The following is a 13871-nucleotide window of genomic DNA, read 5'->3' as shown; positions in this document are numbered from 1 at the left end:
GCTTTAAGGGTAGGTATCGAATATCTAAGAATTAGGCGTCTCAACGAAATATGTCTAAGATCCTTATAATCTTCCGTTCGAAGATGTGTTAAGGATATTCCACGGAGTGCATATCTTATTTGGTACACAGGTACACTTTTTGCGGCTCAAGTATTAAAAATTTTCCAGTAAAACATTCGCTAATTCTAGTTTACATTGAAATTAATAATTGCAAGACATAAGTCTACGGGTCTAAGACAGAAGCAATACAATCTATAACATGAACTATATATCAAACTATGTTCTAAAATTACTTTTATTATTGATTGTTAATGTTTTACTTTATTTCTTTTAAAACTGTTTGAAATTACTATGTTATCTTAACTTGTGAAATTTGGTTTTACGTCTATGTAATCTAATGCTCACTTTACATTCCTTCCAATTATTTTCTACTTAAGTTAATAAAATTATACATTTCTTGAAAGTATTCTATTTATTTACATTGAAATTACCCATTTTAGTTTGTCAAAATCACGCATTATGAATTATAAATGAAATCCCTAGATAACTGCCATATTGAAAGGAATTATCTGATAGCTAAGCTCAGTTTAATGTAGCTAAGTAAGCCAGCTCACTGGTCATGATTAGATAGATAACATACTTCTCACGTTCTCATTGTATTCTATTGTTCGGGACGAGGCAGACTTTGGCACAAACTAATTTGTTTTATGGCTCAGCATTCAACACGGCATTTGTGTGCTTTCACCGTCTCGAAAGTCTTAAAATCTTCGAAAGGAGTTGTAAGCACAACACTAACAAATAAAAGGCTGCCTCGACTCAAGCAACAGTGAATTAACTCGAAACATTAACCAATTGTAAAGAATTTATCTTCTTAGAAACTGATCAACATCATATAACTTTAAAGAACAATTTATCGACTATAACGACACACTTAGACAACAGGATCGATGATTTTATCGATATAAAGTATCGATATCGAGTGGTAGCGTATCCGACGTTATAGGAATATTTTTTATACCCGCTTGGAGTAGCCGATGTGTAGTGTCAAACCCTTAGTGTTACAGTGTTTTTGATGTAAGTGTTACAATAATTAATAATATATTGTATTATAGTAATGTATGTGCGTACTTATGTTGTTACGTTTGCATGCAATGTGACGTGGTAGAAATTCGAGAGATTAGGAAATTGTTATTTGTGTGTTAAGAACATAACGAGCTTAAATGGAATGTATGAATATCTTTTAGAAGGGGAAAAATTAAATATTTGATTAGTGAGTTTCTTTAGTGTGACAACACATTGAATGGTAAAGTTCTGAATAAAAAAATTGAACTTTAAGACATCATGATAATGGTATTATCAGCTAGAAAAATAGAAACGTTTATTGTTGGTTGTTTATACGCGTAACATTGCAAGCAAAAGTCTACGTACATAATTAAAGAAGTTTGAGATGCGGAATGAATTTGTATACTGGTAGGAACATACAAGTAGGGATATATCCTTCATTATTTGTTTTGTACTTAAAATGTTTGTTTGTATGTAATCATGAATTTTTTCAAAGCACTGAGTTATCTATGCATTTAATTCATTCCGTTTTTATACAGGCGTTGTGTTTACGGCAGCTCTAAAATTATTATTTCTATTGTAAATAGTCAACTATAATATTTATCAGGTTGTTATACCTATATAGGTCAAGTTATGTACGCTTGGAAGTAGTTTCATCACAATTGAAAAGCAGTTGACTATTTTAAACAGAAATAAGTTAAATGTAATTTATTTTAATGTGTATTATTTTATTACTTGCTTATAATGCGTCTTAGCGAACAAAATCAATCATAATTGGGACCAAAGTATCAAAATTATTTTACAGGATCGTAGGCGAGCGCATTATATCAGATGTCAGTTTCATTTAGTATCAACATTTATGTTATCGATTTAATAACTTCTATTGCACAAGTTTAACAGGTACTTCAATTATACTAAGTCGTTTATTTTATTAAACTTTTTTTGTATTCCTTTTCTCATTTCACTTCTAACACATTGCCAGAATTGTTAAAATAGACATTGCAAACGCAAAAATAGACCTTTCTCGTTAAGTAAGATTCGTTCAAAAGTTCGATATTATTATTTCTGGTTAATAAATGAAACTGACATACAATGAATTTAGAGTGCTTCTGTAATCTTGGTGCGTAGTTTTATTTTGAAATTAATAGTTTGATGTTTCAACACGATCATGTATTATAGTTGCATCCCGCTTGCAGATTGTAACTTCACAAATTAATAACAATTGATTCTACTGAAATGATTTTTTTAATGTACATACAAATCAAGGCGAGATTAGGAGAAAGTAACATGAGAAATGACTGAGTTAGATTCAAATTGTGAAATAAAGAGTGAATAACCTTAAGTTCATTTCAACGCTATGTATCGGAAAACTTGAGTGATGTTCTTCAATCTGTAATGTGGGATGTATGTAAATATAATTATTCCCTAATTTTCGTAGCTCTTCCATTGATTTCAACGTAATGGAGATTTATGAAGCAATAATTATGGTTTAAATCATTTGTTCGTAGTTAATCGATAGAAACGAATTTTATTAGTTTAAAAATTATATTAATTTAGAATGTTTATCATGAAAGTATAATTATGTGTTGAGTGTCATTACTACGATTATTCGCACAATTATTATTATTAATTAAATATTTTATTTTTGAGTAATGATAAGTTTATTATTGAGAAATTGATTTTATTTTAACAATAACCCCACCTGGGTGTATCGCCACGGGCATCATCAGAAATGTAATAAAATAGCCCATTTATTATTATTATGTAATTGTAATTATTCGTTGTAATATCAAGTGGTTGTTAGTTCGGCTCGCGTGCTCCGGCACTGTATACAATCAAGGAAGAATTGTGTATGTTGATGAAATGTATTGAATAAAACTTAATTATTAAGCTATGCGTTTTATTTTATAACCTTTCAGATTGTGCCAATCAAAAGTGTGTTACGGACGTATGTGAAATCGTAATTCCGAGATTGCATATAACATGTTAGAGTTATGCCCGATTCGTCATTTTAGTGATTTGGCATCCATAAAAAACGTGTCCCAGTTGGTCATTCAATAAAATATTTTATTTTGCTTAGTCCCAATTGGTCATCCGTACTTTATTTTGTAAAAAGTACTGTCAACAAGATAAGCTTTACAATATTGTAATATGTTTTTTTTTTATTTATTTTGGTTATGTTTTTTCCGAATATGGCAAGACGCTATTAATAAAATCGCGATTTCAACGGCGTCACACACCGCACGGCCAAAACCAAAATACCAGGATCGCATAAATCAGATGAGTAATATACCAATCAACGAGTGTCCATGGAACTGCCCACCGTGTACTAGGACCGCATAACTTACAGGAGTATAGCAGTCAAGAGTGTCAGGATTTTACGTTTTTATCCTAATTGTAGATAAACATACCAATTTACACCATCATTCATCATTTTTATGTATACAATCTCTTTGCTAGTTATGGGCCCCTGGTACTTTTGTTACCGGCACAAAAAGTATCGAGTCACATTTTCGGGTTTATAAAATGCCCATGTTGTCTTCACCTGTGTTTTAATGTAAATTTTATTATATTTTATATGAGAGCCATACCTTTACCTACATCGAAGTTTTTCATTTAAAATTTCTTCTAACACTTTTATTTCTGACGGTACTCTGATACGTGAAATTTTATGCGGGTGACGAATCGGAACTCAAAATTTAAATATAAAATTATTTATTTTGCTCGAATGACCAATTGGGATTTGGTGTATGGAAAAAATAGTTGGTGACCAATCGGTACTAATGACAAATTGGGAATAACTCACATGTTAGGATTAGAAAAAAATGCGAAAAATCAAACACAAGTCTAATTAAAGCCATTAAATTTTATTCGTGAAAAATTGAGCGCATTTAAACTAAGCCTAAACAAAAATATACTTAAAATTAACTATATACGCTAAAATTAATACAATTAATGAAATATTTCATTGAAGCGTCACAACAATACTGCAATCACTGAGAAAATAAATATTTAGCATTTTCATTGAGATTTAAAAAAAAATATTCGATATTATTCAGTCTTATTAATAATTAAAATTAAAAAATGGAATTTAAATAGAAAGAAATGGAATGACTCAACAATCATTGCCGTTAAATTACAATAATTAAAAAAATACGATACAACCATGTCGATTACAAAAATAAATATAAAACGTATTAACTGCACCACAATGTTGTTTCATATTGAACATCATACATGTAGACAATGTTTAATAAATCACTACTCATTAATAAGAATAATAATAGGACGCCATTGAGAAATCATTCTCGTAACAATTACTAATTTAATACTTTTGCAATGAATTACCAACATGTAATGGTACAGTTCAATTTAAAATTACAATAAAATCAGATCAAAATATTCGAGACAAATAATATCTATATTGTTCATTAATCATTAATTACTACAATTAAAATAATTAACATTACATATAATAAAATAAAACTGGATGGAATTGTACGATACAAAACAGATAATTGAAAATAATACAACTGATGTAAAATGGCAGTGAAAATATTCTAACGCTCAGAAATTGTGAGTAAAAATTTTTTCACTTTGATTTATTTATCGATATCTATTTTGAAAAAAATACCTTTATTATTTCGAATGTGTTTTACACAAGCTACAGATTTAAAAAACAATTATTGTAACGTGAAATCAGCTTCAAAGATCATTGTTATCGGTCTTAGAGATATCGGTACAAAAATTATCGATATCGATAAACAAGTCAAAGCGAGGCAATTGATTATTCTATCTAAATCGCGTGTGGTGCGCGGTTCGTACGTTATAGTACTAAGCTACCATCTTTTACAACCATACGGCACAATATTCTTAACTATATTCTGTTACTGAGTATCAATTTCTACATAATTTTCACATACATTTTGAGGTACCTACTTTTTATATGAGTGTCTAATTGTCATCTGTAGTTAAGATACAATTCAAGACAAGATTAAAGATAAGATATAATTCTCTTTCTCATCTCTGTACCAAGTTGTAAGCGTAACAGACAGACAAGAGTTACTTTCGCATCTATAATATTAGTAGGGATGTAAATGTAACAAATTTTGTAGAAATATGATAATTTCAGTAACAGAGAAGTTTAGACTTAACTTTAATTTACAAGTCTTATTATTGTCGTTCGACAACCGCTCTCAGCAGACACCTGACACAAGTTGAAATGTAAAAAAAAAAACGTACAAAAATAAAAACTAGACATTCTAATTACTGTAATGTCAAAAAATATGCGCATTTAGAGAGAAATCATACTTATATGAAGTAACCTATAAAAATAGGATTAATTAACTTTCTATTGGACAAATAACTTTGCTTATACTAAAGTTCATTTTCAACTTGCATCAAAAATACAGTTTTTCCTTCACTTCAAGGCAAATTAGCATCTAGCAATATTCTATCGTGTGTTAAACAGTGCAGATAAAAGTTGCTCAAAGATCAATAAAAGCTGGAAATTAACACTTTTTAAGGCACTTTCACTGTAAATGTTATTTAGAACTATTTAACTGACTTTAGAGTACCTATAGTATACTGACAAAAGAAATGCATGATTTAATTTTCAAATCAATCGATATTGTAGTTGTTACAACCCTAGGAAATACTGAACTTAGGCTTTACAATGAATTAAGAAATATTTCGACCACATAACGTTTAGGGAATAATGCTATACGCATTTGTATGGCCAAGGGGTGTAAATCCTATATTTCAAAGTCCTTAATAAATCAATCAGGTCGATTAATAATTAATTAAAATTAATAATTTAATTGTATTAAAATCACTTAAAATTATAACTAAATTAAATCACATATTATATTAAAATTGAAAGTTTCGGATTTCACTGAGAATCGTTAAAATTAATAGTAAATCATTATTATAATTAGGATTCTTTTTTTTGTTTGTTATTTTGTGCTCTCTATTTATTCGTAGTGGCGCTAGTGGGACGCAAGTGTGATACAATTAGAAACATTACAAGTAATTTATTATAAATTTATTATCAAACTAGCTTTTGCCCGCAACTTCGTTCGCGTGGAATAGTGACTACCAGCAGATTTTTGATTTGCCCAATAGATGGCGCTATATGTCCGGAATAATTTTTTTTTATTTTTTTTTGTAATAAAAACTATCCTATGTCCTTTCTCAAGTTTCAAACTATGTCTGTACCAAATTTCACACAAATCGGTTCAGTAGTTTAGCCGTGAAGAAAAGACAGACAGACAGACAGAAAGACAGACAGACAGACAGACAGAGTTACTTTCGCATTTATAATATTAGTTTGGATAAACTTGAATTCAACGAAAACTAAACGTGTATCACAAAAAACCAAAGCAAACATCATGATTTCGATTTTGAAGTTTTATTAAAACTCAAACAGTTTTGCAAAAATTTTCTATTTCAAAATTGATACATACCGAAAACACCCATGACAGATACCAAAAAAAACTTAATTTATCTTCATTTATGATTTCTTTCCAAAACTACATTACTGCATTCGAAATCACCAAAAAAAATAATACATACCTACAATAAAAAAAATGTCTGTCCCACTAGCGCCACCTACCTTATTCCTTGCATAACTGTCAGTTGCGTTCCGTCTCTCGCGGCGATCACACGTCTTTATTGAGTGCATACATGACGCTCGTGTCGAACGACGCGGCCACCGTGTAGTTCTTGGTAAGGAGAAAGTTCGTAGTCTTATTGCGGATGGTATCGTTGCTGAATTGTACCTCTATCATCTGGAATTATAGAAACAAATGATTTAATAAGACACTGTTTGTGGAGTATCAAATCAAATTGTAGGCTATTAAGAGAATATGTATTTGATTAAAATAGTAATTTTGTCCGATAAGGATTTTTCTGTTTGTCTGTCACCAGACAAACTCAAACTTATTCAATCATATTTGGCTGCTAAACAGAACTTTTTGAACCTCAAAATTTAACACCCCACTCCACATCATATTTATCATCAGCAAAAACAGCAGAAATATTTACAGATGATGTATTTCTGTTGCAACTTAAACGACGATGAAATAGATATTTTAGAGGGTACCCGGATTCTTTCCTTCTGGTTTTCAAACCCGAGTTTCCAAAATAGCGATAGTGCACAAGAATTTGCGCAGACACAAGTGCACTTACTTTTCCTTCACTCTTATAGCCCAATGGGAGGTGGGTGTCATCGACGATAAAGTCCAGACTCCGGGCTGCTTTATGAAAGTTTCTTACCCACACACTCAGAAACAAATTGTTACTCATTCCTTAGTGAAGGATTTCATTGCCAATCCGTCACTAAAGAGTGACTTGATTATACATCAAATGTCTCTGAGTGCGGGGTTTAATGTGTAGGGAAGATATCCTCACCGGCAAATGCACCCTCTCATCATCAAAAGGCAGATGCGTGAGCGCAGGCAGGGCACTGGCCCCGCCCAGCAGCAGCAGCTGCGCCCGCGCCGCGTCGCCCGCCAGCAGCACGGTGAGCAGCGGCAGGCACAGCACGCGCGAGCTGAACACGCTCTCCTGGGACTCGGTCTCTTGGTATGTCACCTGGGAAGTAGATTAGAAAGGAAGGTATGATTTTGTTAAAAATTTCTAGTAAAAAGGGAGAATATGTGTTCTTAATGTAAATGTTTAATTTGATAACGAGTTATGTTTTAGGGATGCACGATTACTGTTCGTGAATTATGCTTTTTGATCCAGTTATTACTATATGGTATATTATTAATACCTATGTATTTTTTATGGTTCTCTAGATTTGCGCGAGGAAATGCATTCTACTCTACGCTCGAAGGACCAAACTATGCAAGACTCATTGTAGCTCATACAAGAAGAATATCAGAATGCCATAGAATACGCTTTGAAAGCGAAGATAATAACGTTTCTCGTTTCCCGAAAACCACATTTTGACGCGTTACTTTCTTAGGAGATCTTCCGTTATGACATCTCCGCGCATCATTTAGTTTTCCACGTGCATATGGCATACTTATTACTTTTTATCGGCACATGCTAATGTGGTAAACATGACTATGTGTAAGAAGTAAAGCAAGCTGTTTTTCTAACCTTTCTTTTTTTAGTCAGGGGTTTCACTACTCCTTCTAGAATGGAGATAAAAAGTATAGTTTGAAGATGTTACCTCTCTCGGATGCTCCGTGGGGCTGAGACACGCGTGCAGAGCCCTGGCCGGCCCCCGCAGCGCCAGGTAGTCTCGCGCCGCCGCCCGCACCACCACGCCGTCCCAGCCGCGCGCCGACAGCAGGTACGCCGCTGTACCGGATACAGGGCCGCGGGGGACGAACTCTACTAGCGTGCCGTTGTACTGCACACGAAAAGAACACAATTAAAATCTAAAAATAATTTATTAAAACTTGGCTGCAAAACAACACTTTTCGTACGTCAGAAGACAACGTCCATAACGCCCTTCACCACTTTCATGTGTTTTTGCTGGGAAGAAGAAGTGGCGCAACAAACTCCAAATCAACACATGTAATGCAATTTACAAAATACCACTGCTGGGCAAAGGCCTCCCCATCTCGCTTTAACACTTCCTGATCCTTCGACAGACTCTACCAGTCTCGACAGTAGGCAATAATACAAATATATGGTAAAATATTATCCAATGGCAATTTAAATACAAACAAATCATGCCTGTTTATACAATTTTTTTCTTGCACCCAAATAGAAAGTAGTTTATAATCTTCCCGAGGGTGCCACCTGTGTTACGAAATTATCATCTTAATAGTTGGGTTTGCCCAATCAGAGACAGAACTAGACTTAAAATATTTGCCTAAAAAATCAACTAAAATCTACGTAACGAAAAATTTCATTTTTATAGCATTGTTAAGCATACTAACTTACTGCCTACGTTCACACATCTCCATGTGTGGACACGAACAAAGACGTATTATATCTTGAATGACGTAGGAATATGACTATTTACCAGTTGAGATAACATTTTCAGTCCAATTTTGGTACTGTTTACCGTGATTCCTTTTAAGTTTTGAATTTATCTCTACGATGACGTAAAAACGATAAAAACAGAAGAACTTTAACATAAAATACAATATGAATATAAGATACTAAGTGGTTCCTATAATTTCACCCGCGTCTCGGAGAAACTTGTCCCTGTACCCAGATATAACATAATGTTGCCTCTATCACCGAAGGATAAAGTAGCTTCCCAAAAATGTTTTTTTTTCAGATCAGTTAATTAGTTTCAGAGCCTATATTTAATCAGTGTAAGAAGTATCGATTGTTAAATGAAACTGTTATGTTTAGAGTATAGAATAAACGAGGCATTGTAACAAATCCGAAGGCCGAGGAATGTGCTAACAATGGCGTGAGAATTACTAATCAATATTGTGCTCCAAACATGTTTACTCATGTTGTTTTATTTCACTTTCTTTTCTACAACTATGTATAAGTTTATATAAAAAAAAAATAGTTGGGGATGATTTTATTATAATACTCATTGTATCCCGTGGTTTAACTTTACTCCCCTAAGGACTACGTCTAACAATCGGGTCACGAAGTGTGTTGCCCTTTCACGCAAAAACTACTAGACGGATTTTGATTAAACTTGACAGAAATATAGCTTAAGTATATATCAGAATAAAATATAGACTATTCCTTATTCAAGTGCGGGAAGCGATTACCTTAGGAGTCGGGAGAAACCGCGGTTGGAAGCTAGTTTAGTCAATAATAGTTTTATGAATGGCTTGTTTTTTATACTACAAACAAACACTTCAAACGGGGAAGTACATAATGTTTACGGGATGTAACAGGATAAGATGAGACACAGTCATAAGACTCATGTGTCATGCCTCACAATAGCAAACACATCACTACAGACGTCATTTCCTCAGTTGCTATGTACATTGGGTTTTTAGTATACATTTACATAGCTGTTGATTTGAGAGAGTCTACAAACTGTGTTATAAATTAAAAAAAAAATGCTTTCTTTTTATCTAATTATAAACAGGAAAACTTTGTTTGTTTGTAATGGATAAACTTAAAAACTACAGGACCGATTTAAAAAATTCTTTGACCCTTAGAACATTTAGGCTTTATTTTATCCCGGTACGGGCAGGTTCCCACGGGACGCGTGTGAAACCGCAGAAAAACGGCTAGTACCTAATATCTTCAAAAAAACTTGCATATAAGTGAGAAATCAAATGGCAAGTTTTGCTAGCGTTTTGCGGTAATAACGACTTCGACCACTTTTTTCAAGTCGGCCCAATATATATATCGGAATAATAGGTAAATATCTATGTGTATGTTGGAGTTATGCCCGATTCGTCATTTTAGTGATTTGGCATCCATAAAAAACGTGTCCCAGTTGGTCATTCAATAAAATATTTTATTTTGCTTAGTCCCAATTGGTCATCCGTACTTTATTTTGTAAAAAGTACTGTCAACAAGATAAGCTTTACAATATTGTAATATGTTTTTTTTTATTTATTTTGGTTATGTTTTTTCCGAATATGGCAAGACGCTATTAATAAAATCGCGATTTCAACGGCGTCACACACCGCACGGCCAAAACCAAAATACCAGGATCGCATAAATCAGATGAGTAATATACCAATCAACGAGTGTCCATGGAACTGCCCACCGTGTACTAGGACCGCATAACTTACAGGAGTCAAGAGTGTCAGGATTTAACGTTTTTTATTAAACGGTTTTATTTACCTTACCCTGTTTGTTTTATTATTTATTCTTTCTTGGGTCAAATTTAGTACCTAATTCAAATTTAAGTACCTTGCTGTTGTCAGATTGATCTGAAATTTGGTACACACCTTTAATTCCGATGACAATACAATATACTAATATCAATAACATTGTAAATCCAAGATGGCCGCCGGTACAAAATGGCGGATTACATATTTTTTCCACAACCCCCTCAATATGGGTATCAAATGAAAGGGCTACTCAAGTAGAATACTGTCAGCAACCCCAGCGGGGCCCAACAGGGCCAAGGCCTGCCTGGGCTGCGGGATTATCCTGGTACATAAAAGGCCTACGACGAAATACAACGGTTTTTAGTCAGTAAGAGTTGGCACTCCCTCACCGCTGCTGACCCATAAATAGAATGAGGAATATTCGGTAGGCATTTTCATTAAATACTAAAAACTAGAAAATAAAAAATCGGTAAAAAAACTTTTAAGTTAAACGGTTTTATCTTATGTGCACTGAAAACTAGAAAATAAAAAAAAACTGTTACTTACCTATAAACCTACATAGGTGGTCCCGGTCATATTAGACTAAAATAAAAACGTGGGGGCCCTCTGAAATCTTACCTATGGCAAAGCATATCTTTATACTTTGGTAGATCGTGAGCTCGGCGTTCGCTGGTGAAGCCGCTACGGCTGATTATTGACTGTCAAAATCTCCAGTTACGATTATAGTAAGTAGAAATCCACACCTATTATACCTCTAGAAGAAAGTATTACAGCAATAGTTAGGTAATGGGCCCCACGTTTTTATTTTAGTCTAATATGACCGGGACCACCTATGTAGGTTTATAGGTAAGTAACAGTTTTTTTTATTTTCTAGTTTTCAGTGCACATAAGATAAAACCGTTTAACTTAAAAGTTTTTTACCGATTTTTTATTTCCTAATTGTAGATAAACATACCAATTTACACCATCATTCATCATTTTTATGTTTACAATCTCTTTGCTAGTTATGGGCCCCTGGTACTTTTGTTACCGGCACAAAAAGTATCGAGTCACATTTTCGGGTTTATAAAATGCCCAAGTTGTCTTCACCTGTGTTTTAATGTTATATTTATATTTATATACCTTTACCTACATCGAAGTTTTTCATTTAAAATTTCTTCTAACACTTTTATTTCTGACGGTACTCTGATACGTGAAATTTTATGCGGGTGACGAATCGGAACTCAAAATTTAAATATTAAATTATTTATTTTGCTCGAATGACCAATTGGGACTTGGTGTATGGAAAAAATAGTTGGTGACCAATCGGTACTAATGACAAATTGGGAATAACTCGTATGTTGTACATGCATATAAGTTAAAACACCATAAAACCGCTTGATACTCACAATCTCCCCATACAGTTGGTCTAGCACCCGCACCTGCGGCGTGGGCTGCGGCGGCGGGTGCGGCGGCGGCGCGCGGTGGCGCGGCGCGAGGTGCAGCTGCTGCACGAAGGCCACCAGCGCCGCCGAGCCCTGCGCGATGCTGGCCAGCTCGTAGTCGCGGGACATGTTCGCGCGGAACTTTTGAGCGCCCAGTGCTGGTGAGAACACAAAAATAAGCCTTGCTTATACATTTTCTACAAGTTTTGCTATGAAAATGATAGGTTTGGTTTGTTAAGGCGAATAAATCCCTTTTTTTAGTAAGCCTAGCTGTCCCTTTGCTGGGCAAAGACCTGGGCAAGGGCATACCATTACATGTTTCTCTGTCGGAAGTGTGCTGTGGTCAGTCACAAGATTCTTGAACACCAGAATCAAAAATAAAAAAGCTTTTATTCAAAATAAAAAGTATTATTCGAACATCAAATATTACATGAATGATAGCCCCCAAAAACATCCCTCCCTTATCACTTCCTAGGGTCTTTGCTGGAAGAACCAAAAGAGAGTTTTACTTCAGTTTCCATACATTCACCATCAATAACATACTCTTTGCCTTCTCTTTACCAACACAATCTAAAATCGAAGACAAAAAAACATACCAACAGTATCCATATAAATGAGCAGCATTGTCATGACAGTGACGAATGTCAGCACAAACAGCATCGCGGGCAGCAACCGTCGGTACAAGTCATTGGGCGAGGCCTTCGTAAACCCCGGCACGGACAGACGTGGTGTCACCACTGGTGGTGGGACTGCTGGCAGTGGTACTGTGGTGGTTGTTTTGTCCGGAACGGCTTTAGGTAATGTGTCTTTAGGTTTGTCCGCTGTCTCTGCAGGAACATCCTGAACTGTTGCCTCCGGTAAGGGATTCTCTTGTATTTTCTGTCAAAACAAAGGTTTGTTTTTGAGTTTGATGACATCACTGTTTCAGATTGCCTTTCAAAATTATTGTTATGCATTACTTTTGTTTCAGTATTCATAAGTTTTTACCTAAGATCTTACTGATGATAATCATCTTACCTTATGTAATCTAGACATCTTTGTTAATTAAAACATCAAAGATTTCACCACAATTTCCCAAAATTATATTACCACACGTGCAATTTATAGCATTTAGTATTTTTTTATTGCTTGCTGCAGAAAATAACTTAAAATTTCGCGTTACATGCCAAAATGAAGACCTATAGGCCACAGACAAGACAGGTGTATTTTTTTTACGGATACATGAAAACAAACAGCTGCAAAGAGGCTCGATGACAAACACACATACTAAAAAAAGCATTGTCGTGCAAATGTCAAGTTACTGTGTATATTTCACCCAAGTTTGATAATAGTTTTATAAGCCAACAATAGTTTTAATAGAAAACCACTTCTGTAACAGGCTATTGGCTTCCGTAATGACAATAAGATGAACACAAATCCGTGACAAAACTTACCTTTTCGGCCATCGTAACCTTTTGTTTTGTTCTTTACGGAAACTAAACACGCACTTCGATCACTTTCTGCTCTTATATTATATCATAAAAGAAACATAATTAAATTAACACAATTATAATACTTTTCACTTATTTATACGTGTGTAATACTGAATTATTTGAAAATAAAATAAATTAAACGTCAAAGAAGCGTGAGTCACTGACCGCATTAGTAGCGACTACTTCAA

The 13871-nt window shown here is 34.2% G+C and overlaps 1 protein-coding gene across 2 annotated transcripts; it reads right to left on the bottom strand.

Moving 5' to 3' along the window:
* Positions 1-3195: 3195 nt before the first annotated feature.
* Positions 3196-13871, bottom strand: LOC110376055 (protein Star). 2 transcript variants are annotated; one of them, XM_021334391.3, is made up of 6 exons: positions 13645-13871; positions 12808-13090; positions 12176-12369; positions 8243-8425; positions 7474-7656; positions 3196-6851 (listed from the first exon to the last, which is right to left on the bottom strand). In XM_021334391.3, the coding sequence occupies exons 1-6, from the start codon at positions 13654-13656 to the stop codon at positions 6723-6725; spliced, it is 984 nt and encodes a 327-aa protein (XP_021190066.3). In that variant the 5' UTR covers positions 13657-13871; the 3' UTR covers positions 3196-6722. The 2 variants fall into 2 exon arrangements, with proteins under 2 accessions (XP_021190066.3, XP_021190065.3); XM_021334390.3 differs by lacking the exon at positions 13645-13871 and adding an exon at positions 13229-13401.

This window comes from Helicoverpa armigera, chromosome 21 (assembly GCF_030705265.1).
Source record: "Helicoverpa armigera isolate CAAS_96S chromosome 21, ASM3070526v1, whole genome shotgun sequence".
NCBI classification, from domain to species: Eukaryota; Metazoa; Arthropoda; class Insecta; order Lepidoptera; family Noctuidae; genus Helicoverpa; species Helicoverpa armigera.
The sequence above is the reverse complement of the archived record's forward strand: the minus strand, read 5'-3'. Positions and strand labels throughout refer to the sequence as shown.

Excerpts from the sequence above, each read along its gene's own strand:
- LOC110376055 (XM_021334390.3), bottom strand. Across the intron at positions 12,370-12,807 it reads CATTTATATGGATACTGTTG|CACTGGGCGCTCAAAAGTTC; the intron begins GTATGTTTTTTT and ends TGTTCTCACCAG. Across the intron at positions 7,657-8,242 it reads CCACGGAGCATCCGAGAGAG|GTGACATACCAAGAGACCGA; the intron begins GTAACATCTTCA and ends TCTACTTCCCAG.